At 45.0% G+C, this 26,985-nt stretch overlaps 7 protein-coding genes across 7 annotated transcripts; 1 reads left to right on the top strand and 6 right to left on the bottom strand.

Moving 5' to 3' along the window:
• Positions 1 to 2: 2 nt before the first annotated feature.
• Positions 3 to 1,393, bottom strand: BGW36DRAFT_309502 (uncharacterized protein; the record flags this gene model as incomplete). Its single annotated transcript, XM_046212411.1, has 7 exons — positions 3 to 100; positions 173 to 287; positions 353 to 443; positions 518 to 644; positions 715 to 774; positions 832 to 971; positions 1,032 to 1,393. 7 exons carry the CDS (start codon positions 1,391 to 1,393, stop codon positions 3 to 5), a joined length of 993 nt encoding a protein of 330 aa, XP_046065299.1.
• A 3,902-nt stretch (positions 1,394 to 5,295) lies between these two features.
• Positions 5,296 to 6,872, bottom strand: BGW36DRAFT_80201 (S-adenosyl-L-methionine-dependent methyltransferase). Its single transcript, XM_046222604.1, has 5 exons — positions 6,748 to 6,872; positions 6,643 to 6,694; positions 6,019 to 6,583; positions 5,884 to 5,971; positions 5,296 to 5,825 (listed from the first exon to the last, which is right to left on the bottom strand). Exons 1-5 carry the CDS (start codon positions 6,775 to 6,777, stop codon positions 5,583 to 5,585), a joined length of 978 nt encoding a protein of 325 aa, XP_046065298.1. The 5' UTR covers positions 6,778 to 6,872; the 3' UTR covers positions 5,296 to 5,582.
• Positions 6,873 to 7,979: 1,107 nt separating this feature from the next.
• Positions 7,980 to 9,212, bottom strand: BGW36DRAFT_365889 (CoA-transferase family III domain-containing protein; the record flags this gene model as incomplete). The annotated part of the gene is made up of 3 exons (XM_046214694.1): positions 7,980 to 8,353; positions 8,428 to 9,102; positions 9,164 to 9,212. 3 exons carry the CDS (start codon positions 9,210 to 9,212, stop codon positions 7,980 to 7,982), a joined length of 1,098 nt encoding a protein of 365 aa, XP_046065297.1.
• A 1,938-nt stretch (positions 9,213 to 11,150) lies between these two features.
• BGW36DRAFT_434114 (SGNH hydrolase-type esterase domain-containing protein) lies at positions 11,151 to 15,846 on the bottom strand (the record flags this gene model as incomplete). Its single annotated transcript, XM_046221370.1, has 14 exons — positions 11,151 to 11,235; positions 11,289 to 11,449; positions 11,513 to 11,722; positions 11,778 to 11,953; positions 12,003 to 12,152; positions 12,205 to 12,570; positions 12,618 to 12,636; positions 12,695 to 13,170; positions 13,302 to 13,321; positions 13,429 to 13,633; positions 13,684 to 14,051; positions 14,218 to 14,287; positions 14,444 to 15,490; positions 15,552 to 15,846. The coding sequence occupies 14 exons, from the start codon at positions 15,844 to 15,846 to the stop codon at positions 11,151 to 11,153; spliced, it is 3,648 nt and encodes a 1,215-aa protein (XP_046065296.1).
• A 1,628-nt stretch (positions 15,847 to 17,474) lies between these two features.
• Positions 17,475 to 18,761, top strand: BGW36DRAFT_392228 (uncharacterized protein). Its single transcript, XM_046217674.1, has 4 exons — positions 17,475 to 17,794; positions 17,848 to 17,876; positions 17,923 to 18,146; positions 18,199 to 18,761. Exons 1-4 carry the CDS (start codon positions 17,586 to 17,588, stop codon positions 18,301 to 18,303), a joined length of 567 nt encoding a protein of 188 aa, XP_046065295.1. The 5' UTR covers positions 17,475 to 17,585; the 3' UTR covers positions 18,304 to 18,761.
• Positions 18,762 to 20,546: 1,785 nt separating this feature from the next.
• BGW36DRAFT_402321 (uncharacterized protein) lies at positions 20,547 to 21,045 on the bottom strand (the record flags this gene model as incomplete). Its single annotated transcript, XM_046218853.1, has 2 exons — positions 20,547 to 20,890; positions 20,949 to 21,045. 2 exons carry the CDS (start codon positions 21,043 to 21,045, stop codon positions 20,547 to 20,549), a joined length of 441 nt encoding a protein of 146 aa, XP_046065294.1.
• A 484-nt stretch (positions 21,046 to 21,529) lies between these two features.
• Positions 21,530 to 24,507, bottom strand: BGW36DRAFT_392225 (uncharacterized protein). Its single transcript, XM_046217673.1, has 9 exons — positions 24,330 to 24,507; positions 23,361 to 24,278; positions 22,848 to 23,305; positions 22,730 to 22,785; positions 22,501 to 22,682; positions 22,250 to 22,449; positions 22,169 to 22,195; positions 21,735 to 22,104; positions 21,530 to 21,684 (listed from the first exon to the last, which is right to left on the bottom strand). Exons 1-9 carry the CDS (start codon positions 24,342 to 24,344, stop codon positions 21,592 to 21,594), a joined length of 2,319 nt encoding a protein of 772 aa, XP_046065293.1. The 5' UTR covers positions 24,345 to 24,507; the 3' UTR covers positions 21,530 to 21,591.
• Positions 24,508 to 26,985: the final 2,478 nt, after the last annotated feature.

Genomic DNA, 26,985 nt, shown 5'->3' with positions numbered 1-26,985 from the left:
AGTTAAGCCATAGTCGCGAAAGCAGGAGGATGAGGGTCAAGCGGCTGTTGAAACCACCCGATCATTCGTCTCGCACCCTTGAGCGGATCGAGGCCGTCGACTATCAATTACTATTATTAAAGAGAAATTCTTCAAAGGAATGCAAGGGGGAAAGGAAGGAAGAGGGACGAACCGTTTCCGATAAAGGGTTTGTGCAATCCATACCCCATCATCCGCACGATATCCTCAGGGATCTCGGGCAGTCGGCGCGGGTCAACAGCGAGAAAGTGGTTTTCAGCGGGGCGGATCTGGATAATGCCAACACATGTCAGAGGTAATTGGTGATTTGTGGTGGAAAGGGGAGGGGACTTACGTATGGCTGGCAGTATTGCACTGTGACTGCACGACGCGGCTTGTCGGATGTGTTGGGCCCGCCGCAGTGCCAGGTTGTTCCGAGGAAGAAGCTTTTCACATATCGTTAGAACGTCTGGTAGAAGTAGAAGGTAAAGAGGTAGAGAGAGTGGATGTGGTGGCTTACACGACACTCCCAGCCTTGCCAACCGTAGGCACGCATTCTTCCAACGTTGGGCGCCGCTTGGAGTCCCAGAGATGACTTCCTGGAACCATACATGTCGCGCCGTTGTTCTCAGTGAAGTCGTCGATTGCTGGACATGTGGGTTAGTCTGGAAGTAGTGGGAGTGGAAGGGGCAATGGGGGGATGGGTTGGTTGCACACCGATCATAATAGCAGAGCCCATAGGGGGGCGAGGACGGGGGAGGTAGGTATATCCGTCATCTGTCATGATTCCACATTTGTCAGGTTAGGTAGTAAGGGGTAGTTTGCGCTGCGCACCATGATGAAGCATTTGAGGCTTCTCGCCTGGATTAATCTGGATACTCGAAGTAGCCGACAGGCAATACCCCTTCATAAGGAAGTAGTCATTCAGCGCGAGAACGCGGTCAAAGAGGCAGCACTTGTCAAATTTGCGAGTTCTGTCCAGACTTTATTAGTTCTCCTCTTTACACTCTATGATATGATGGTAGGGAATGTACTTATTGAGCAATGAGTAAATACGGATGGTCTCCCGGCCCTCGAACATATGACGGCCGAACTTGGGGTGTTCGCCGGTCATATGGTCGATTTCCTCACGGAAAGACTTGATATCTTCCTCAGTAAGGAGGCCGTCGAGTACTACAAAGCCGTCCTTCAGAACGGCTTCGATATCAGCTCGTGTCACGGGGTCTTCTGGCAGTGGAGGAGCATCATGGTTCCGGTTGGTGAGGCCGGTGAAATAGTCAACTTCGGACTTGGGTTGCCCGGCGTTGAGGGTTGATGTCAGGAGTTTCTTCTTCCCCTTAAGCAGGGTGTAGAAGCGGGTGTAGGGGTAAACGAACAAGTCACGAAGGAAGTCCATGTTTGTGTAATCAGTGTAATTGGGGGTATGGTAAGGAATTGACTGAGTAGAATATGGAGTGATATAGTTGAGCTTTGCTCTACAATTTGATCGAGTCCTGGACGGATAAGATCAATTGCCGGCAACTGGAGGTATGAGATAAACAAGATGGAGGAAAATGAAGTAGGATGGGTGACTATATATATTGTGCAGTTTTAACACCTCAGTGTTGTGCGAAATGCCACTGATACTGTACAGCATGTATGGTCTGATATTCACTGTTCATACCTAAACAGCAGAACACAAGCCAGCCTCCCAAGCCGCTCTATTGCAGTGGATAGTGGACTGTTATAGTTTATCCCCACTACCACTTCATGGTGGCTGTATAGCACTCGGTTTGTTAAATTTTACTAAAAGGTATGGAACCCACAGTGGCCAAACCTACATTTACTACCCACTTTCTACCGAGTGCTATAATATTAATCCATACTCATAATGATCCCAGGAAGCCAGACTGCTGATCGACTAATGTAGCAGGGCCGCCGTCTAGGCCTCTTGCAGGACTTGCTGGTTTGGTCGACTTGCATCAACATTATATTGCATCAATTGGTCCATTCACAAGCTCCGACACTACCAGACGACTAAGGATTGATACAGACTGATCGCGATCATCCGAGGTAGTCATGCCGGTAATCTTCAGGATAAGATTCTTCAGCGCAAGAGGTCTGATCTCAGCAGCCTTGGCTTGCCGTGAGTCAGTCGTACGTGCATAAGGCGCAAAACAGAGGAAAACAGGAAAACAGCCTACTGGGTTTTTCTTTGCCGCACCAGTCATGATCCTTGCAAGTGCTTCCGTTGCGGCGGGACTCAGTACACCATTATTAATAATTACTATAATAATATTATAGTACTATTACCAGTTGCGTCAGAACTAATAATAAAACGTCCCAACGTGCTGCATTGCTGCATGTTTTACCCCTCCGTTTAACCCTAAAGGGTTAAGCCCTACTTCCGAATTCGGCAACGGCTCTACGTTCTTCTAGATCGGCCTTCGTCGTAAGCGCTACTATTATACTATCTGGGATCATTCTTGCATGCTACGTGGCACGCGTTAGCATGTCGAATTCAAATTAGCACGAACCCACACTTAGTACTTGGAACTAAGTCTGCCAATGCCCGGGCTGCTGGGCGGTGTTGCCTGACATGAGCGATCATGCAGTCGGTACCAGAATAGACCTATTCTGAGAATGATTTTATTTTAAAAGAGATTGGGCGAATAAGATTTATTTATTCATTCATCAATGGATTATTTTATAAGGGCTATATAAAATCATTGATGTCCAGAGACAGAGATTTTCTGTCTTTCACTAAAAGATAGACGCTTGGGCCGCAGTCGTACATTGAAGATGAAGGTCAAACATTTACTTGCATGTGCCAGGCTTGCATACTGCACATTGACAGTATTGTATAGTTATAGCGAGGTCTGCTTACTACTACTGTTGGTATTTGATAATTAGAACCTTCAGCGCGTCATTCTTTCCGCTCTGCGTCCCGTCCCGTCCCGTTGTGGATTCTCTCCATTCTGCTTGCTTTTTCCTGTGTCTTTTCCCTTTTCAATTGCTTCATTCCTACGGTGTACAGTACGACGGTTTACTAAAAATCGACCGGGGTGTTGAACGACGAACCTAGGGGCGAGAACCAATCCTTAGTTCCATCACTAACGAGTAATTCTAACTACTAATACCTGGTAATAATCCTGCTCTATGGCACTATGCTATTGCACGGCAATTCCATTGCAGGCCTTTCCCGGTATCGCCATCCTCGCTAGTGCCATTATTTCTAGTCTGAGCGCGAGCGAGAATTGACGCCGGCAGCGGGGAGATGGGAAGTGGAAATCGTCCTGCCAGTGGGCTCACTGTTGCTTCGGCGTTGGCGACTGCATTCTGCATTTCTTGAAAGGTGGTGATGATGATATCAGGTAGCCCACAGCCCGCTATGAATTACCTCAACCATAAACCTTCCTGTGTCAGGATGTCAGCCTTAAAGTGTGCATTGATGAGTCTATTGGTCTGGAGAAGAAAGTGTCTGACTCTGAGCGACTAATCCAGCCAGCCCGTAGCCACTGTCATGGGCACGGCTCAATTGCCCGGTCGAGGGCTTGTTCCTCCAGTCTACGTCTATCGCTAGCACCATGACAAATCTGGAGAGTAAAAGACCAACCTCACCTCATAGAGGATAGATTGATAGAGGATAGCCGAATGGAGATCCTCGGCTGTTCCGTTTTCGTTCCTTCCTTCACTCTTATTACAACCCAGCTGTAACATAATTGGCAGCACACTACTCCTGCACGCTACCGTCCTACATCCAGCAAACGAAGCAGAACCATCTAGTTTCAATACCAACCACTAACTGACTCGCCTCATCAACCGTTGCAGTACGCCACCTCGCCATTGCATGGCCGGAAGTCGTATCCTGCAGCTCTCTGCGCTGGCAGTTACCACAGTGCTGGGACCGACCGGGTCCGGGCCCCCTCGGCTTTCCCTCTTCATTTGGTTCGGTTTTTTCCAAAATCCCAATATTTAGTGTGCAAATGACAATTGTCGTGTGTTCCCATGGTTTCCGGTATTATGGAGTATCGGCCAGAGATAGATGTCAGGAAATTACCTGTTTAGTCATGCTGCAGGAGGCCCCTCCTTTGCGAGAACTTGCTGATTCTTTTTAGCAATCTTGGTTGAAAGTAGTAATAGCAACGCATGGAGTTGTCTCCACTGGCTGACGAGTGCAATGCTGTGTTATATTGCATGACTCGACAATGGCATCGTATAATGAATATACTAGGTGAGAATAGGAAGCAAGGTCGGCACCCACCAGTTCAAACGCTCCATTCACTAAGGTGCTAAAGCATGCTGATAATGCGATTGCCTATTATTCTATCCAGGAGTTGACGCTCATTTGCCGCCAATTGATTCCTAGCGATTGCACAAACCTTCTTCACCTTTAGCATGCCCAGTTCAAGCACCAGGAAAGCACGATGATCACGATGATCCCGTTTGATAACACTTCTCAAATTCTTTCCCCAGCTGAAACTTCATGTTTAGTAATCTATTCAGCGGGTCAGCTGCCGAACCTCTGACTCGGCGTGCATTTGCATTTCTGACCCAACAAACTGGTAAACCGGTATGTTTCCCCGGCCCCGCGCCGTTATGTGTCTATCACTCCTGCTCGGCCGTCGAACAAACTCATCCTAAGAAAAGAAATAAGCAGGGCCCGCAGAGTAATATGGCCGGCTTCGTAATGCTCATTGGCGTAGACATGCGGCTGCAGGAACTGGTCGTGTTGTGTAACCACACCGGCTGACCATGTCAGCCAGCCAGGGTGTATGGATAGCAGAGGTTATTGGATGGATTGATGCTTGGCTTGGATAGGATATACTTACTTTTTAGAGAGGGCCAGAGTTGTGTATTACGTGAACTGAGAACATGTTAATATACTTTGACTATGGGATGTACTCAATATTGAGGAAGAATGGTCAGCTGGTTGTTTCATTACTTGCCAGAAGGGGGAATCCGAGTTTATACTTCAGTCTTGGTAGTCGGGTCTAGACAAAATTGTAAGACCTGGCAGTGCCTAACTTAATGATATTCTATTTACTTGTCTATTTCAATTCCAAATACAATTCCAATATATGGTCTTTTCAGGGTTGTCGACGAATGACATCAGGTTTGTACTAGCGCTAATGTCGAGTTTATCAAGGAATCAAGTTGAGGATATCTAACTCTGCATTACTCTGGTCTTTCAAGTCAATGGTTAATCCTTGATCAAATTCAAAAGAAAGTCCATCTTTCTACTAAAAGTGTATGAGTTTATCGCTTATATGGATTTGTATACACTGATATTTGAAGATTAACCCTTTCTAACTGACACCGAGAAATAATTATAAACATTGAAACTTATAGTCAGATAGCCACCCATTTTCATCCCAACCAAAATAAATGCTTCAGTATTCCATACTTCATTCTACCATACGCTAACAGAAGCAACAACACCAATATGAACACGAACCACGAACATAACAAATACCATGAAACATTGAAGGGTATCATAACTCATCACATGCACCAGCACCAGCATCAGCATCAGCACCAGCACCAGCACCAATTTCAATTTCAATTTTTACACCGATTTCTTTATATCTTTCTTTCTTCCCTTCCTATGACGTCGACGCTGGTTTTCGGCCGTGCACAAAATGAATAATCACATATAAATGATTGGTTCCTGTGAGAAATTCCTTCTTGACGCGCTCCGTGAGCTGCCGGATGTCTTCTTTAGACCAGCTCAATACACGACTGAATGGTGCGAGCGTGAACGCATCGAGGCCCTCCAGACAGTGGAAAAGCAGCATGTACCCGATTTCTTTCAGCCGGCGGTCTTTGGGCCATGGGCCGACGGGGATCTATCAATATATTAGGGAAAGAAAGGAATGATAAGTGGAGAGTAGGAAGAGGCGGTACCTTGTATGCATCGTCACGCACGTCGACAAATCCGGCTCTTTCGAGTCGATCTTTCAACGTTTGGGCAAGGTTCATTGGTTGATTGATTCTGCCATGGTCAGCAACTACCTCGGAACTAGCGGAAGGAAGACATACGCCTCAGCCGCCTCATTCAGTTTCTGCTGCCACAGGCTGATAGCCGGGGTTCTGGTTACAGTGTCGTCGTCGGACTTGTATACGGATTCATACTCCTGCAACTCAATCACGCCACCGTCGTTGAGATTCTCATAAGCCTGCTCCAGCAACGAATCCCAGTCCTTGATGGACCCAGCCATGGCACGACCATGCACATAGTCAAACTTCGACTCATAGGTCCACCCCGACTCGACGTCGTCGACATAAAACCGACAATTCGGCGGCGCACAGCCCGGCTGGATGAGCGACAAGTCGATGCCAACGACCTGCGCCTCCGGGTTCTCGTCGGCGAAATCGATCGCCCACGAGCCCGTTCCCGTGCCAAAGTCGAGCACATGGCGGGGCTGACACTCAAAAACCACTCGGCTTAGACGGCCCCGTAGAACCAGTTTGAAGATATGGTGGGCGAGATCGAGCCGTTCTTGTTCCTTCTCGTCGTTGGGCATCATGTACGACCCTTGTCGAAAGGTGTGGTATCGTCGGCCGTTTTCGTAGCTGTAGCTCTGTAATGAGGGGGCGCCGTAGCCTTAGAAGATATTGTTTAGTAATTTTTTTTTAAATATTTTCTCAGGATGCGAAACTCACGACTATCAGCCTGGCTGCTGAAGATGGACGAGGAATCGTACAATTCTCCGCTCTGGATTTTTTTGTCAGTTGGGCGACCAAGAATAACGAAAACGAACCACTTACATCCACCTCGAGCGTACTTGGCCCGCTCATCGTGGCTCTGGTTAATTTCGGCGTGATGCGATGAAGCGGTATCGAGGTTTCTCTCTATCTTTGCGGCCGCCGTGAAGATTCAGCGATGCGATACGATGGGTCGGGCGGATTGCACAGGGAAATGTGCGAGATGCTGTCGATGATCCAGAGATGCATTCACGGACGGAAGAGATCGGTCTCGGTCTCGTGTCATGAGCGATGGGCGGTGGGCGAGTCAGGTCAGGGCCAGGCAGATGCTTGCGGCTCGCTTCCCCAGCGCATTTCTCACTCAGAGTCGGTCAATATCGAGAACAGGCCGTGACAGCACAGAGAATATACAACAATGCTTAAATAAAGTAGAAGCAAAAAGCACTTAGTCCCTGCTGAGAGGCTGGCGGCAGCAACCGAGTTGGCGGGCTGCGCTCGGACAGCTGTCTCCTCACAGTCAGTCCGTCGGTCAGTCAATCATAGCATACACTGTGCGAGCGCGCAACAAGAGGGGCTTGTCAGACCCGGCGGTGGGAGGTAACCGTGTTGGTGATAGCGTCGCCGGCTCGGGCATAACGACCCATGCTATGGTGCTGTCTCGGCCAACCACCGCACGCGCGGCGGGCCTCAGAACCAGAGCATTGGGACTGCCTGCAGCAGATATCAGAAGGATTATACCTTGATGCCGTGGCTCGTCTGCTAATAGGCAGGTGGTTACGACGTTGTACGTTGCAGTACTGACGTGTCGGCGTGTGACTGTGTGTCGCCCGCTTGGGCCGACTCGGCCTGAGCTGGCTATGACCATTACCAAGTTCTTCCCATCCAGACCGCGTCTGACTCCTCACATCACACATGTCGTTCATCGCGCATGGCGTTGACTTGATATTATCCCAGCGAGTAGCATGAGACAAGCAGGTAGGACGAGCAGGTTGTGCGACCAATCTCCTGCCAGACTAGCAGCTTAGCTAGTCTGTTTCGACGGACTCGTGCTGACCGACTAATTTCCTTAAATACCATGGCCATGGCCATCGCCGTTGTACTTAATATTTACATTGATATTATTGCTCTAAGCCTGTGCATCGTCAACCCGGACAGCGATCTGCACGCTGACTACCAACACGCCGGTCAAAGTTTAGCCTCTCCGGCTGTCTTCTGCTTATTCCCTTTCTGTCCGTGTGCGAATTCCTTGCTTCCTTCTATTTATCATCCAGGCCAGTATCTCGGTCATGCAAGGATCACAGCTTGGATTTCAACCCTCGTCCATTGTTCTTTTTGAGAATGAAACTCGAGCTATCAATGACCAGGTCCGTCCTTTTCCCCAACCATCGTCGACATGCATCGGCACTACCTTCTCCCAGGCCCAAGGACGGAATCCCATGCTCCTTCGGTATTGGTAACGACGGCGTCTCACTCAATTGTACCAATGGCCGGCCGAGATCAACGCCCGCATCATCGAAATCCAAGATCGGGCTAACACAAGCATTTGCCCCATCAAACACCGACCTCCAATGCTTCTGCGTTTCAGAAGCAAACTTCTCCCCCAAAACCTCTCTCAAAGCAGGCCAATTGCTCCGGTCATCGCGTCCAGGCATGACTGCAGGATCAAGCCCTACACCCCGTAGCATGCGCTCGTAAAAAAATCCTCCATGCACCCGAGAATCATATACTTCCCATCCCGCGTACGGTAAATATCATAATATGGCGCATGATCCGTATCGAGCGATGGCTCACCCGTCGTCGCTTGCTCTGCATGTTCTCTTCGTTGTCTTGGGAATATCGACATGTAAGCCGTGCCCTGCTGCACGCTGGCATCGACAACCTGACCCCTGCCCGAGACAGACCGCTGCATCAGCGCACAGAGAATGCCGACTATGCACGCCATACTCCCAGGGCCAAAGTCGGCCAAATAATTTGTTGTGGGTTTAAACAACACCCCATTCTTACCGCGCATATGCTGCAGGGACGGCAACCCGCCCGACACGGCGATATAATTTCCTTCATGGCCGACAGCGTGGCTATATGTTTGATCGTCGTGCGCAAACCCGTTTATACGCGCATACACCAGACGAGGGAATTGTCGGCACAGTTCCTCTGCATTCATCCCTATCGAGCGTTCAAAGGCGCCTGGCCGATACGGATCGATCAGAATATCCGCAACTGTCAGCAGATCGAAGAAGGCCTGAAGGGAACTAGGCGATGCGAAGTCGACAACGACGGAGCTTTTGCGACGGCAAAGTGAATCAATCCAGGGACTGTTCTTTTTCGAGCTGGGTGGATCGATTCTAACGACGTCGCAGCCTAGATCCGCGAGGACCATGCCAGTGAACGGACCTATGACAGTACCAGCCAATTCGAGGACTGATTCCGTCAGTGATTATACATTATACTTCGGGTCTGGACTGCTGATCCTTAAATTTACCCTTTAAGCCGGTCAAAGGTGGCTTTTGTGTCGCCTCGTTGTTTGCCATATTTTGTCGTCACATAATCATTGTAGTCCGAACCGTTGTTGTAGGTGAAGTAATTATTAAAGAAAAAGTATTCCCACCCATCTTAAATATTAATAATCTGCAGATTCTAAGCATAATTTCAAATCAGCGCTAACAATGTCCATCGTCATCGCCGATGAAAAAAAGCAACAATTAATTATCTCAGAAAAACAAAGCAACGGCTATTATTTCCCACTATTTGCGATTGACGGGAACAGCGCCCAAGTCGCTCGACCGATTGGGTAGGTGGATCTTCTTGTCCTGCACTGTGCAGCGCGTTGGTGTTAGTACTTATTTTATTACTTTAGTTTAATACGAGACATTAGCTTTGTGCTGCATTAACAATCAAGTTATCAACCGTTTGGCTTTAGCGCGATAACGATGATGCAGGCTGCATGATGTGCTGGCTTTCCCACATGATACTTTGATGAGAACTTTAATGCCGTCTATTATGTAGTGAGTGCTTTGGCCATTGATCTATTAAGCCGTCTTCGAGTCATGGCCGCGCTGTTATAAAACACATACGCAGTACTTTTAACGAGTTGGGTTGAGAGCCAGCGCTGTGGTACGAACAGCGCTGAGGCGCCGTACTTTCTTTCACTTTTCAACATTGCGACACACTATGACTTATCGATTTAATGATTTATTTATTGAAGATTTGAGTTATTTAATTCTTACTAGAGCGGCTGAGTAATTGCCATTCTTGGATTTGCAAATCAATAGTTTGAGGCACGGTCCAAGTCCCAGGATGCGGATAACCCTAACCCTAAACCCTATCGTCGTCACTCTTACTTTACTACATACGTATGTAGTAAATATGTATAAATTTAAAACAAGAACATAAGCAATAAATGGATCAGTCAAATATATCTATCTTACTAATTCATACACAGTTCTTACTGCCCTCACATATTTATAGACATCAGGTGCGAAACTTTAACAATCGCTTTTGAAGGAAACCGACGAGGCAGCTGTAAGCGCTCTTGCCACTGCCAACCTCTAAGCCCCAAAAAGTAATACTGAGGTAATTGGGCCAACGCCCAATTCCAGGGTTGGCACTTATATAAGCCTCGGTGAGCCCGCATCACGTGCCTGCGCTCGCTCTCGCGCCGCTGCAGCGCCCTTGCTGCTGTCAGGCCTCACAGCAGTGCCGGTCTGAAAGCAGCCATTGCCAAGGAAGTGTTGATAGGGTACAATGCAGTCGGTAACCCTATGAGTTTTATTAGTATTTTAGCAGATTTGAGATGTAAGTCTATCAGGGGGTGAGCGTCAACAATTTGTATACGTAGTTTGTGATATGATAAAATAAAATAAGCAGCTTTTTTAGTCTGCTATTATATATTCACTCAATAGGTCTTAAAATGTAGACACACATGTAGCAATAATAATATCATATATGTGTCAAAAGAACTCAAATTTATTCAGCCTTCAAAATGTTATATATCCATAACACTTCATTAGACATTACTATACAAAAAACGAGCATTATAGAGAGCTTCCTTTTAGATAAAATAACAAACCAACATGCCTAAAAACAACAATGGAATCAAAATATCAATTAACACAAGCGACAGAGGAAATATAGAGAACCAAGAGAAAGAAAGATAGAAGCACAGTATTTATTAACCCTATAACCAGAATAATTCTCAAATCAAATAAATTATATTAGTTCTCATATAGTATATCTACATAAATAAAATATCCAAAAAGGGATCAAGAAAAATGATTTCCTCAAAAATACCTGTCATTGACAATCAGTTATATCCAAATTCATTTACTCTACGTTGTACTCAATCTAGAACTTAGGTATACAACTTTAGCGTTATCAATATAAATCACCACAAATAACTGGAATTCAAAGACAAGGAGTACCCTCAATCAATGAGAGATCTATCACACCGCCATTCTATTGCTTCTTATTTAAGCACACACATTATAAATGACATCCCCGCGGGCGAGGTTGGGTTCGATATAGACATAATCAGCGCGTCCATAACCGTTGATACTATCACAGTCAGTAAGTGCCATAGAAGTTAATATCAAATATTTTGAACTTACTTTGCAAAATGGATGCATTCCCCTCTCATATACCCTCCAGGAAATACAGTACCCTGACTCTGCCAGTTAAATGTTTCACCGCTGTTGCCGCCTGATCCTCCGTTGGTCCAAGCTGCAGCAGCTCCAGAGACTGGGTCTAGCGCGAGGAGATCCGCACGTCCCTTGAACTGTGTGTCAGTTTGTCTCTGGTATTTTAATGTTTGGACTTGGAGGCTCTTCCTTACATCTCCATTTATGTCTGCAAACCGGAGATTGGCACGTTCTTTTCCTTCGGTGGTCTTTATGATCCCTGCGGATTGGAAGTTGTTGAGTCCTTTATTCAGCCAGCCATTCACTGTACCGTCTTGGCCTATGCACAAGAAATCGGCCTTGCCATCGCCTACCATAGAAATTAGCTCCAGATCAATAGTTGAGCGGTAGACAGCGCTCGAAGACTATGCAAATGAGAATTAAATAGAGATACGTGCCATCAATATCCGCAAATCGAACAGCTAGATCAAACAATCCAGGCCCATAATGTTCTTGGCAATTGACACCTCCCGAAACAGTTCCCACATCTGTGAATGAAAAGGTGTCCGTCTCCCGGGAGTAGTCATTGCGTAGCATATGAATCGAGTTAGATTCCTTGTCGACTAGAAGGAAATCGCATTTTCCATCACCATCAACTGGCACGGTCAGCTAATCTCTTTGACTTGAAATAGAAATAGGACTCACGATCTGCCAGGTGAATGTCCTTTCGGACATGACCGGACATCAAAGATTCCGTCGCGATAAAAATATGTTGATACTGTCCCCAAGCTGGGAGCATGTGATTGTTTGCATGAAGTGTCAGGTTCCCAGTCTTACCAATCCACACCAGATCGTCTGGAATGTATTAGTTATCTTTGAGGTTGTTTTTGTTATCGGAAAGATATACCTGTTCCCGATCCCCGCATGTCGCAATAGTGTACGCCGTCTCCTTTCGTCCTGGCTCCGCCAATGCCTGAATTACCTAAAACATGTGCGTGTAAGGATAGTTTGTCCTCAGACTCAAAAATAGTTGTGTAATCTACTCCCTGAGCATCGTATTTTGGAAAATTTGTGTCCGCCGTGAACGTTTTATTTATGACATTACCAAGCAGGACATGGGATCTATCTGTCACGTTTGGCCCACCCTGTCCAGTTCCTTGATGTGTGAGTAGGGTAGGTAGCCAGACAGGGTGATAACTAAGATCCGATCCGCGCTGGTTGATAGAAGTGTAGATCTGACCAGTGTTGCTGACCCAAGCCCAATCAGCTCTCCCTAAGGCTTGTTAGAACGGAATGATTTCATGAAAGAGTAGAAAATACCATCTCCATTGATATCGACCTGTAACGCGGAAATTAGCAAACTCTCATTGGCCTGACAGATCGCTCCGGAAACCTACAAAGCGAATGCCATTTACGTCTCCCATGGTGCCTCCACTATTAATAATGCCCATGTCCACCCAGCTTGGCGATCCAGTCTTTTCTGTGCCGACATTTCTCCATCCTCGAACATTTCCATCTGCGTCAATACCCAAGTAATCAACCCTACCATCCCCGTCTATATCCGCTAACCTGACCATATCGTTGCTATAGCCTTGTGCAGACATTATAACGCCTAATGCAGTCCATATTGGTTCCGTAGGGAAACTTCCACCACCATCATTCAGATATGCAGAAAGTGTCCCATCAGATCCCACGCAAAAACAGTCAGCAAGTCCGTCTCCATTGAGATCACCAAATCGCATGTCAGGACAAAGACCCATGCTGATATTCAAGGCATATTCATTATATGTCCATAATCCTGCTTTACCTGTTCCATCATTTATTACGATACCAAGAACTCCCTCTCCAGAGTTATAAATAAAATCATCAACACCTATTAAAATGTTAACAACTGTTTAAACCAATGGATTGTCTTAAACTTTCCATCTCCATTCATATCCGCCCAATAAGCGCTAGTATGTTGGACGTCCTGCTGGTTGTCTACTTGCTGTAATTGAATTTCACCATAAGGATGTCCCACATGACTATCTTATCATCAGCGTTCAAATCCTTGTGTGCATACACCTTCTGTGATAATCTCTCTGATCGAGATTCAATTGTAATTATCAGGTTAGATGGCAGTTGTACTTACTGATAATTGCTATCGTTGTATCCAGACCCCTTTTGGATCTGAGTTGGAGCAGGGAAATTTGCAGAATTTGCTTCACACGTTGTGATCCCTCCTTGTGTATCAGAATCATTCAAGCCCGCCACGGCTGCCGGAGCAGTCAACCAGCAATTGGCGTAGACCTCTTGAATGGCGCTGTACCATAATCCAGCCATAACTTCATATCCGTCTGCCATCACAAGTCAGAAGTTGCCGAAAGGAAAAACTTCGCCCACTTACAGTCAGTTGGATGAGTTCCGTCCCGGGCGTTTATCATCTCGGTTGTGATGCTGGACATATCGGCAAGGTAGACAAACTTGCCCGCATCAGCCATCTTTTCAACCATATTGACGTACTTTGAGTTCACTCCCTGGGTGATAGACTCCTTAGTTGCGTTGCGATTGACCAAAAGAGTTGAGACTATAACCACAGTGCCAGGTATTGCGTCTAGAAGCTTGTTAACCAGGTCTTCTAAACGCTGGTCAATAGTGTCTATATCGTAGTCTTGCGCTACATCGTTGGTGCCAGCGTTGATGAGAACAAGATTGGGAAGCAACGGAAGATCATTATTGGCTCTATCGCTGATCTGGTCAACGCGGAAGCCTGGCCTATAGTTAAAGTAAGCATATTTCTTGTAGCAACAAGAACAGTGATAGGAGTAGGGTGAGAATGCACTAGTCTGTAGCACGTAGCACGAAATATTCCGTGGAAAAATTCGTGATCTTCACGGAGGTTCTTGAAATGTAAAACGTGTTGTAGAATTGGGGAACTTACCAGCCTTCATTGTCATTGTCTCCCATAGTTCCGTGCTTTATAGTGCCAACCATGTTTACATTGGCTCCATCTATCCGCGTGTTAGTACGTCTTTCTGAAAAGGTTGGGGTAGTAATTGGTGCCGTGATTTAGCTTCCAAAAGAGCCCAACTCGAAGGACGCCACCCGTGACCATTTTTCTGAGAACCAGAGTCTTGCAGATGCGAATAGGGGCAGAAGGAACTCACTGGAAATAAGTTTATCACGAAGGTATTTTCTGTAACCATTACCGGAAGGAGACTGCTGACCCCAAGTGATCGAACCACCGAGAGATAATATTCGCAGCATCTGAGGGTCAAAGGTACTACCAACGGGTACACATGTCCCGTTTCCTTTGGTAGCCGGTCGAGTATCTTCTAGGAACTGATTGAGGACCAACTCCCTGATTGCAGAATGGTAGGCGACTTGAGGATGGAAAAGCTTTGCACGCCAACCAACAGTGTCTCTCCAGAGGTCATACCACTTGTCATCTACAGGATCGCTACTTACTGCAGCCACTTCAGTGACATTAACAGCATCCCAAAGTGCGTCTTCAAAAACCGAAATATTTGGAAATTTGACCCCCAGTGCTGATATATCTAACCCATTGGTTATTTGATCGGTGGCGTTTATCATGATTTGCAGCTCGGGAGAAGGGTTTTGGTCCTCGTTTTGCTTATAGGGATAGTGAAATAGCCAAAGATTCTCATTATTTTGATCTGGCTCCTTGATGTTGGGTTCGCAGAACCGATGACCATCCAAAAGCCCATTAGCCTGGATATCAATGAATTTGACATTTGAATCAGCATTCAAAGATACGGCACTTTGAATCGCTGTGTTGAGCGCGCGGCTCATTGAATTATAATCCTTTCGAAGGTCCGTAGTCATCATAATGTGCTCGTTGCCATCTGGTACTGGATTTGCAGTCCGGGCGAATGTGACTGTGTCACATCCTGGATCGTTCTCGTTGAAAAACTCTGGAAAGCCAGTAACGTATAACCTGAAGGCGTCACCAATAGTGCCCGATCTGCCCTTTGTGACGGTTTTCTTGATAAGATGATCAATGTTGTTGACCAGGTCTGGGCTGTCAATCAGAGCGTGAGTTTCCTGTCTCTGCTGGTCGCACGGTTTCGTAGGTTTGTAACCAAACTGGGTGGATTCGATGATACAATTGAAGAGAATGCCTTTGAAATCGATATCATTACCCCCGATAGACAGAGTAGCCATTTGTGGATTTCCGAACTTAGGACGAGGGGCTGATATGAGTTTATTAGTTTTGACCAAATGATTAGTATAATAAGACAGGGAGAGCCCTACCAAATTGCCAATTTGGTTGATTTGAGGTGTCGTCATCGTAGAACTGATAAAGCTCGACTTCTTCAGTAGTTGATCCGGAGCATACGACGTTGTTGAAGATGTGATTCAATGGTGAGAGATTTGGGTCTTCGTTCAAGAATACTGGGTAGGCTTGATCATATCGTAGACATCGTCTTCCATCCACATAGTTTCCGGAACCAACCCCAGACGCATATGAGTCTCCTAAAGCGGTCCACTCAAAATCCTGGGAGAAAGAACCCGAAAGAAAGAGAAATATGAAAAAAAACCTCCACATGGGTGGTGATTGATTCTCGGGGATCGTATTTCCCCTGATAGCTTTAAATCTAATGGCCAACAGGATGGTAAAAAAATGGAACAAGATCTTGTATATGGTTTAAGATAGTTTAGATATCGAAAACCACCAGAAGGAATTGCATGTTATATACTAGAAGCTGAGGTCCAAGGTCTTAAATGATACGAAAGATACAAGCGAGAAATTGAATTGCGTCTTGTTGGTATGATGTTATCTTGAATGTGGGTTAGTATTTTAAATCTCTGTCCGATTGTTGGTACTTCTAAGGAAGCGTTTCATTAAAACTCTAGTTAACTGTTGGCTATTTAAGCCAGAATTGGATTTCAAATCTGTCTAGTTTTGAACTGCGTGATTTTTTTATTATCTAGGCCTTCATATCAGACCCTCTATCCAAAATTAGGCCGAAAACCAGCTGAGATGAGTGGCCTGGTTTCTCATATTCGTACGGTTAATAGCCTCGTGTAGATAAGGCATTAGTAGCCAACGTTTTGCGATATTGTGTTAATGATGGGTGGTTGGAAAGAACCTGAATAATCTATTTTAGGAACTTCTTACGGAGCCATCAAGGTCTAATCGAACGTATTTGTCAGATTCTCTTGATATTTTATTCCATACACTGTCTGACTGTTCATAATATTAAGCCCGAGTAATATGATTGTTTCTAAGCCTTCTAAGACGATAAGTAGTTGTATTTGTAACTCCTTTATCACAATTGAAGAGACTATAAGTCAACACTGCTTATGGTTGAGCCGCCCGTGAAACGAATTTTGAGATTGTTCAATGTTAGCCGGGTATGGAAGTTGAGGCATTCGGAATGTTCAAGTTTTTTTTTTACTCAATATTTACCAGGAAGGACAATTGAGATAGTCAAAATAACCGCGAAACCAACAACTAGATGATGCTCTGGACCGTATGCGGCAACCACATGCCGGTCTCCAAAAGTAACTTCCGGCGCTCAAGATTTCGGACTAAGGAATACAACTAATTCGATTTTTTATTTCCTCTTTGAAAGATTGAAAAGCCACACTATCTGACCGGCAATTACATTAGACTCGATATACCGGCGGAAAATATCTCATATTAATGTAAAATACTTCAAAATGTATAGAGGTCTTCTACATTATCACCAAGGTGGGTCTAGAACCGCTAAAAACACCAATTTAGCGCATCTATAATCCAATCATAAAAATTCCGTATTTGTAAGGCAAAGCTTCTCAACTGTTAGCCTCTCAGCGAGAAGTACAAGGTAACTGGGCTTATGCCCCACACATCGCGGCATGGTCACAAGCCGAGACCCTGTGAACCTGCGCCGCCGGGCCGTAGCGCCGCACGCCCAAGCCGAACAATACTATTGTAGTATGATGAGGTATGAATACACCCAAATAATAATAGCTATATTAGGTATAAGTCGAAACGAATAGAGAAACAGACTGTATTTAAAATGGAATATTATTTTATTTTGTTTACCACCAAAGTCGCTAGACCAATTAGCCTCTTGGGATTCGCAAACTGTTGGTACCCCTAATCGCTTGGCATTTAAGTTGGAGCCTAGATCAATGATAACATTAGGTAGCTTATTAGATTGCAGCGCTGCTCCCGGGTGCTACCGTATTTTTCGAATAAAAGTGAGTTCCCCTCTCCTCATATTTCTAGACTCCAAACTCAGTCCTCTTCAGAATCGTTTGCGTTAATCAATAAATCTACTCCTACCCTTGTAAAGAATGGAGCAGATACGCTTTCTTGCTGTGAATACTCTTGCCTGGCTTGCTTGGTTACAGTCCCCATCTCAGCACTCTACAAGCACAGCTACCACATTGTCAATCCCTGGAGTAATTCCTGGGGGGTCGAATCTAAAATTCTGCTCTGAATCTCGCGATACAGATCTGTTCCAAATCGAACAACTCATAGTTAATCCAACGCCCCCACTCGTGTAAGACACCTACCTTTCTAAATCACTAGATCAGCCTGACACTGCCATTTTAGCGAAGAAAATCTTGACATCTACATTTATGGTAAGTTCTACGAAAGCGCATTAATGAAATTTACTAACTGCCCTAGGAACTTTTCTTTCAGACATCTCAGATGATCCGCTTTGGAATTATTATGCCCGCGATTTACGCGACAACTCAACCAATAACCCAGGGTTGAGTGGCACACTTCCGTTCTGTGATATAATGGAATCCATCGAGCAGCCAGACCCAAACCGAGAGAAGGAATGTCCACCTGAGAAAGGGTTCGGCTTAATAAGTCTTCATTATTATGTACCGTGGTTTGTAGGTGAGGTACGTTAACAATTTCTCTTCTACGTGTATATAAATTAAGTTAACGAAACAGGCAAACTTAACTGTGAAATTTGATGCAATGACGAAGGAGGGAGAGAGAATTTATTGTCTAGACGGAGAATTCGAGCTCCTGTACCCAGAAGGAAAGTCGGCTTGATAGGATTATTATGAAGGTAGAAGTTTTATCTTCCAACCGATCTAGCTTTTGGAGTTCTCAAGAATTGTAACCACTCAAACATATCTGAAGTTCACTTAAAAAAATTAAATAAACCAGAAACCTCTTTCTAACAAGATGAGAACCTCACATAGTCCGAAACCACCTGGCGATCCACCGGTCTCATACAACCAATTCATCAAATACCTAGTGTTCATGGACCGTACCGAATGGATGCTACTTTAGGAAGTCCATGAAATAAAGCGGTCGCCACATATGTCCTGCATCTCCACCAGTATTATCTTATCAAGTCACAAATGACCCTGGATGGTGAGGCCAGTCTCAACATCAGCCGCAGCCTAGTGTCGGATATCACCGATTTCTGACACTAGTGTAAACCACATGGCCACGATACACTGAGATAACACTTGTTGGATTTGATGAGACGCTTGGTGGTCTTGCTGTCGCTACGGCAGGAATACAGATATCGAGCAAATGACTGCGCCTGCTAACCCCTCAGCGTCTATCTCAGGGGTAGGACCGAGCGGATACACTTCGGTTCGAACGGCATATCTTTACCAATACTATCTAGTACATGCATGCAATCGCTCTTTTATCAGTAGCCCCGTCCAATTGACAGCTGCACATAGCCGCAGGATTTTGTGAGTTTCCTTAGCGCTCGGCAGCGCTCGGCAGCAGCGCTGCAATCTATTAAGCAGACTCTTAGCTATTCTCGGCCACAACCATCCACTGCCCAGATATCGAGTTTTGACAGAAGTTCACACACTGTGACTACTCGAATCAACGCAATTGGTAGTTAAGCAAGCCAGCTGAGACAACAAATATGTGCACCCACTAAGAATAGCCTCGCTTGCTACTTCCTTTTGGGAAACTCGGTGTCAAGAGTACACGAATTTTACAACCAGTAGATACTACAATTACTGGATGCCTCCGGGCTGTATTACAAAAAAATACATGGGTGGACATAGCATAACATTCACAACCCGAGCCCTTCTCTCAGGCCTGAGACTGGGGCTACCCTACTATCTGAAATGTAAAAAAACATTGTTTGTCGCATGTGTTGTGGGTGGATGTATTTATTATTTGAGAGAATTTCCCAAAAGATTATAATGTCGTCAATATTAAACGAAGCTTAATTAGGGCTATTTAAAGCCTCATCCGAAATCGTATTAATTCCGTGATAGCCTCAATTTATTATATAATATCAACACAGTTATAATACCAATTCTTGATATTTTAAACCGAATATACGTTAAAGAAAGCGTCAAAAGATACAATTTTTATTTATCCTCTTTATATTTCTGTAAATGCGACATCGAAGGTATTGATAAATCCACTGTAAATATAGCGCGATTGATTCGGCTAACACGACAGAATATCTATAAATTGCGTCAGAGATTTAATGACTTCGTCTTTGATATTTGGCTGTAATAGTTAGTTGGTCATTGTTTTAGACTATTGTTCATTGTCCTATGTTAGACATCTCACGGCCAGCATCTTTTGCATCCGTAATCACCGCCTTAACGTCCCACCACGTGCTTCGCTTCATTAAAGCACCTTTACATCCGCTAATCACCAGTCCGCCCTAGTATGACGCTGACGCTGGCGCTAAATCTCTACGACTGTTTTGATTCAACTTATTGTTAATTAAGGTGATACCGAAAAAGGCTCTTTTATATCTAAATCAAGCACCTAATTCTGACTAGTCTAGTCACACAATATATAAAATACTATTTATCCTCTTATCTTCTTGCCACGGATCTGGTCCGGGTATCCTGAGCTCCAGGAGCTACTATCAATACAAAAGAATTCGATGAATAAAGAAAACAATTACCCCATGCTGTCGATGTGCGGTTCCTATCGGCCCCGACTACATGTTGCTTCTCTTTCCTGTTGACCGATTGGATTCCTCAGTTATGCACTACAAAGACATCTATAGGCAAGAGACAGAGATAGCCACATTATCATTTCATTCCAATACTAATCGTGTAGACATTTATTTAGCTAGAGAATTATGCATCTTCCAAGGTTATAGGCATAGGTAGATCTTCTGCATTCCAATTCTGTCAAATATGAAACCATACGACAGTTATGTTCCTATTTTTGCTCCAATTAAGGCGATCTGGGTATAGGTGATTGATATAGAAGATGTCATACCAGATAATGCTCGTCCTAATTCGAATCGTGATAGCCTTGCGTACTGGCTTATCGAAACTTTCTAAGTTTTATTCATCCATCACTGTATCTTCCAAAGTGGAATTGAAAAGATCATTGATAGCTGCCCTGACTGTTCCCATCTCCTCTCTAGCCTGAGTAACTTCCAGTTCAAGGCGTGTCCGGAATTCCGGGTTTCTCTCACTCTCCAGGACGACATTTTCATTTCTCAGAGTATTTAGATCAGTTTCGATAAATCTGAGCTGCTGTGCCACTGCATCCGTTGTTTCCTGTTGCAGCTCCTCAGAGATGGATATGAACTGGCTCCTGAGGCGCCGACGATGATCCACGAATAAGCTCCGCGACCGGAAGCCAGACGATATTATTGTTTTCCGACGGCGGTCACTGCCTCTACCTGCGGGTGCGTGAGGACTAAATTTAGAGATAGAAAAAGAAGAGCATTTCTGACATACCGTATTCCATATTCGCCGCATTGTAATCTGCTTCCATGAGCTGCCCAATAATTGAAGTACGGATAGGCGAGAAAGCATCAGTCTGGATATCGGACATTTTTGATCGAAAATCTTCAATAATAATCTCAATACCGTGTAGCAACAGGCTTTTGCGATGGCGTAATGTTGCAATGAGAGGGTTTAGTCGAGCTCGCAGGGTGTTATTAGAATTTGCTGTGCTGGACGTCAATACCCCCACCACAGCAGTAGAGGAGAAATGTGGCCTACTGACCGGCACCACTTGTAAGCCTAAGAATATTTCTAAATACTTGATCTATGTCCTGGTGGATCTCATCAAGGTAGGAGGCAACGTTTCCATCGAATGTGGCCCATAGCCCGGACATGTCACTGTTCATCAAACTGATGGCTTCCTCGTTCCAGCATCTGGATCCTGCAGCCTCCGTGTTATACGTTCCATACTTTCGACAAAAGGCTGAATATGTGGAGTGATGTAACTGAAATTATGTGAACCTAGGAACGAATTATCTATTGGAAAGAATAAATACCGAACTCCAGCTCATACTTGCTTCCCCTGCACTGGTACTCCACTGCTGCTTTCGTTGCCCTAAGGAAGATCAGAAACAAAAAGATATACCGGTGTTCATCAGAACGCACTCATGTACTGTTGTAACTGGTCATCAAAGCTGGAGGTTATTTGGTCTGTAATATCACTGATTCGAGACACTGGAGAAGTTAACTACTAGAAAATCAGCGACATTCTTCCCAATGCATGACGGGAGTGCTTACTCCATCTAATTCACTCTGAATCACAGAAACAGCATCTGTAATCTGTTGTTTTCTTTCTGCATTCGTATTCACGGAAGCCGCCTGAATCCAGAGTTCAACGGAACCCAATAGTGCTGGGATTTCATTTTTAATGTACTCAGTTGACGCTCGCAGGTGGCTTTCGGCGACGATACCGATGCAATAACGACGCAGTCCAAGAATTCCACTAAGGTTGAGAAAGGGGAGAGATTCTTGGACCGGCTTATTACGCTCTTGTGAATAAATAGTATTGCTGACGCAGAATATTTGTAGGTCTGGATGCGTGCTGTATCGCCTTTGCAAGTCGCTACAAACCCTCCGGTTTCGCACAGTGATAATATGACGTCTCAATCTACCCAAATTAGCATATATATACCTAGGTATATGGAGGAGTTCTTATAATGGGATGATCATACTCAAATTCCGAACCGTCTAGCGACTTCCTGCATGGAGAGTAAGTTTCTTGAGGTTAATATTTTATAAAGAATTCTACTTACATAACTCTGTCACGCTCCCGGAGAAGTTCAAGCAACTCTTGCGCATCGTCAGTCGAGCGAAGAAGGAGGTCGTTAAGCTCATCGATATCCTCATTGAGAGACGCGAGCTCTCGTTGTTTGCGGGCGATATCTTCCTCCATTCCACTAATCGTGACTCTTTCATCGGGCCAGTCATTATTTGCCTCACTCAGCCTAATGTCCTTCTAAAGTGTCAATAGGGTATCATGAGCTGAAACCGAGTAGATACTTACGTCCGACTGTGTACAAACGACACCGACGTTGGATAATGAAGCCCGGCGTGCTAGTTCAAATACTTCTTGCACTCCTGCATCCGTTGTCGCTCTACCGATTCTGGTAATTGCGAATAACTGGTCGCATTGTCTGATATATCGTTCGGTGACATTCTGCCGTGCATAGTTGAGATCGCGAAGCCCTGATACAGTCAGCATCGTGTGTCTTGGACTTTTATATCCGGATTACCTGGAAGGTCCGCTAGTATAAGTCCCTTGCTTAGTATATAGGCCTTCATGTGCACCCTATGGCTCATAAATTAGCTGATTAAATTAAAAGAGCGAAGGGTAGGAATCGTTAGACCAACTTCAATTTACGAATGAAAGGCCAGAGACATGCCTGGTCTCTTTCCTCCGTGTCAGAAGTCAATATTCTCAATCGATTAGAACATTGATTGATGTCTTCGAATGACTCTCGCGTGTCACGATCTCGCGTGTCGAGTCCTGGAACTACTTCCAAAACCCAGACCATCATCTTGTTAATGGCTTGGTCAAAAGGAAGAGTACCAAGCAGTTCGGGATCATCATCCAACTTGTATCTGAAGCTTGCTTGGAAAGTGCTTTTTGCGAGATCCGCTTTTTGTCTCATGGCCTGCCGAACGTCATCCTCCGTTGTCGACTCGTGTTCTCGATACGCGCTGAGAAGCTGTTCAAATTGAGTTCGGAGCTCTTGCACAGTGAAGTAGTCAATGTCAATTGAGTAATCATCCCTATCATGAAAATGATACTCCGTGACCACACAAGTGCAGGCAGCACCGCTGTTGCTCTGTTCAACATCCATATTAGTTTGTAGTCATCATTGTCAATCGAGGAAAGCTCACGGCTCGTGCAAATTCGACTTTATCGAGTAATGAGTTGATTAGACTACTTTTTCCTACACCTGAATCCCCAACGAGGCCAACTATGCGGCGCGAAGGTGGTTCAAATGTACTTAATCTGATTGCGTGCTGGCACATGCTTTGAATACTTGAACCTTGTTCTTGATGTAAATTTGCTTCTGATAAAACTCTGGCTAGTCTTCCTGTTACATTTCTCGCGTTAGTCAGGGCTTCCTGGATTCGCCTCTCGTGAAATAGTGCCTGCGGAGGCTCCTCGTCTTCTACTCTATGTGTCGATCGATTGATTCCAGAACTGGATCGACGGCGTCGTGATGGAGAGGCCGTTGAGTGGCGTATAGCTCGACTGCCATCCACAGAGTCATGGCGCAGATGGTTATTAGGTTGTGCAGATTGGGCACGTCGATGACTAGGACTCGTTTGCAGCGCACTAACACCATGAGCTAGACCTTCTATCCCTGCGTTGGCTGTTGAATGATGAGAATACGTAGCTGATGCTGTTGGAGTAACATGGATAGATGGAGTAGGCGAAGCAATTGACCGTTCTCTTTGAGAGGCAGTATTCTCGGGGCTTGAGATTGACCGTTGCGGATGTACTGAGTGCAGTTCCAGATTTTGCAAGCGTTGATCTAAGCTCCCGTACTCAGACCCCTGGCGTAATGCTTCTGCATGGGGAGAAACGGAGGGTAATAGAGGTGTATTGCTCTGACTGTATGCTGATGTTGAAGTTGTATCTCTTTCAATGGACGGTAGTGGGTAATCGGGATCTCGGTAACGCACAGTTGACGGTGTAGATGATGGTGTATATTGAGTTGTGGACGGTGACCCAGTATTAGATGCCATATTAGTCGTGTTGGAGATTACTGGTGATGGCGCAGTTCTTTCAGAGACCGGGTCTGCAATCTTTGCGGTAATCAGTTCTAGTGAAATTCTGGGCAGATTCAACAACCATACGTGTTTGATAAGCATTGTTGTTTTGCCTTATGGAAATATGATGACAATCTCGTTTGATCGTGTTTTCCTGCATAATACAAAGAATCTTTGGGAGGAAATGGGCGCAGAAGTAACTACAAGCAACGCAAGATGTGCCTAAAAGTGGGGGTTAAGACATTCATGAGCGCTAAAATGCGGCGCAGATGCTGACTGAACACAGCCTCGTGAGGGGAACGCACAAGTGTCGGAAACGAAGCATGACTAGAGACGATGATACGCCATCCTTGAACAATGTCGCATTACTAGGAGTTCACTAAAGTTCTCCTGCAGCTTCTCCGACGATGCCTGCAATCCCAAACAACCAGTGTATTGTTCGTCCATGGATCCTGTGCCGAGTTGCAGTAATTAGATTATGACATCGGAAAATCCAGCAGACTAGCTAATATTTGACCAACGCCTAGTCTCCATCGTGACCCGTCAAATGCGGAAATGTGATGATAGGCCTAGAGTTGACTTCATAACTGTGTGCTATCTGCGGCCCACGTCTCCTGCAAGGGTATTCACACCCTGGAGGTTTAACTGACGAGTAGTATGGCTGGAAACCAACTAGACCCTCTGTTATTTGTATGTCTCGAGATTTCATCCTCGGCGAATCCCTTTATAACTACGGAGACTTTGATCCGGCATTATTACCGCTTTACAAAGGTTCAACCTGATTGGCCCAGTAACACTAGTCCATGCCACTGCTGGCCGCTTCATTGCTAACATGCTCCATCTAATGGCTCATAATCATGCCAATTTCTAACATATTCCGTATTTTTTTTGGGTATTTTGGACACTTACAAAGTCCATATAGAATCCGCCAACGTATGCGGGGACTAGACCCGAAGGGGTAAATCTATTGGGATCGGGTAATTCACATGTCCTTGCTTTACATTACAAAAAGTAAATATATCGCAACTAGAATATTTTAATATATTTTTATTAGTAATAAATTATGTAACTGGATCTTCAAGTCATAGTTATACTTAGTTAGTTCCTAATAAATTTAAATACAAGATCAAACATCATAGTGTAGTCACTGTATTAGCAAATTTAGCGCTATATAATACTTTTGATGCCCACCTCCGTACAGTATTATAAAATATACTGTGATATTAAAAATATATTCTCTACGGCAAAAATTAGATACAGTAAGAAAACGAATTTGGGCAACGTTGGGTGAATAGTCCGCTGTATCCGTACTATGGTTACTCGAGTTGGATTACTAGCATCATAGTTAGCCATGGTGATTCTGCATCATTAACCTGGGTGGTGATCCTAAAAACGCAGGAGCCATTAACTTTACGCGATGGAGGGTGACGGTGTTGGAGGACAGAATTATCGAGGCCATAGGCAGGCAGCCTAGGAGCCGATGGCGGACACCTGGAGATTATCGACCTCTTGATTGACAAGGACGCCAAACTTGACACAGTGGACTAACTCGGCGTACACTGTTACACCGTTCTACTTGGCTAGGGCATGGGCCAGCGACGAAACCCTTGGTCGACAGAGGGGCAGTGGTAGATGCGGTGGACAATGATGGGCATACAGCGCACGAACTGCCCGAGGAGATGGACCAGGGACCTGTGATAAAGGCTCTCGACGGGGAAGAGCCCGGTTTCTATATATTTGAAGGCCGCTTGATTGTACTCTAGGTAGTGCAGCCCATCCCAGCTGCAGTATCCCTCCTTCATCACCAAGGTCCTCAAACGAGGAGCCGATTTTTAGGATAAGTCGGCGGGATATCTGATGTGGGTTTATTGAGAGTATCTTGCGAGGATGTGGAAACAACAGGATAGCTTGTTTGTTTATATACGCATCAAGTCGAAATTGTCTAGTGGCGGGATATAAAAATAGTAATACCTTGAGGATAGATATCACCTACAAGTTGAGCAAAAGCATGGCTGGACTTAGCAGTTGCATCCCAAGTTGCTATATTTAGCTTTCCTTGGGAACCTACCCAAGAAATAGTTTGTGGATACTGCAATAAGATGGGATGAGCGTCTATAGATATAGTGACTTGTGCCTATTTCTATATTTAGCATTCACTGGGAAGCTCCCAAGGGACGTTACCACCCAAAGGCGTCCCAGTTTGGATGACCCTGTAGCTGATAATTTGTATCCTTTAAATAGTCGTAGCTTGCCATGAGATTCCAGCGACAGTCTACAACAATCTTTCTCTAACTATAACTCTCAAATCTCAAGAGACATCGTAAGTCCTTCAGCTCTGTGCCCAATATATCATATCTATCCCAGCATGTGCAAGGTACGGAAACGCCAAAGCCAGAATGCCTCTAGAAGGAGAAGCACTCTGACCAACAAGGTATATGAGTATGGAGAATTATACGGCGCCGATGTTGCCCTGATCATTTATCAGAAGTGGCGCTATTACACTTATGTATCTCCTGGTAACCCAAGTTTTCCACCACCCAAGAAAGAAATCGTAGGTTCACTCCTGATTTTGATGGTATCTACTGAATAGTGGCAAGATGAATTCGTTTCCAGTCCCTATAAGTATGTTGCCACACGATGTTGACGCGAAATCTCAACAGAAATGCAATCCAGAAGATCCAGAACAAGCAGGCGGGAAAGAGAAGGAATGCAAGGATAAATAATATCATATATAGCATTTGCA

Source organism: Talaromyces proteolyticus (assembly GCF_021365285.1).
Source record: "Talaromyces proteolyticus strain PMI_201 chromosome Unknown BGW36scaffold_17, whole genome shotgun sequence".
Taxonomy (NCBI): Eukaryota; Fungi; Ascomycota; class Eurotiomycetes; order Eurotiales; family Trichocomaceae; genus Talaromyces; species Talaromyces proteolyticus.
Note: the sequence above shows the minus strand (reverse complement) of the source record. Positions and strands in the feature narration are given on the sequence as shown.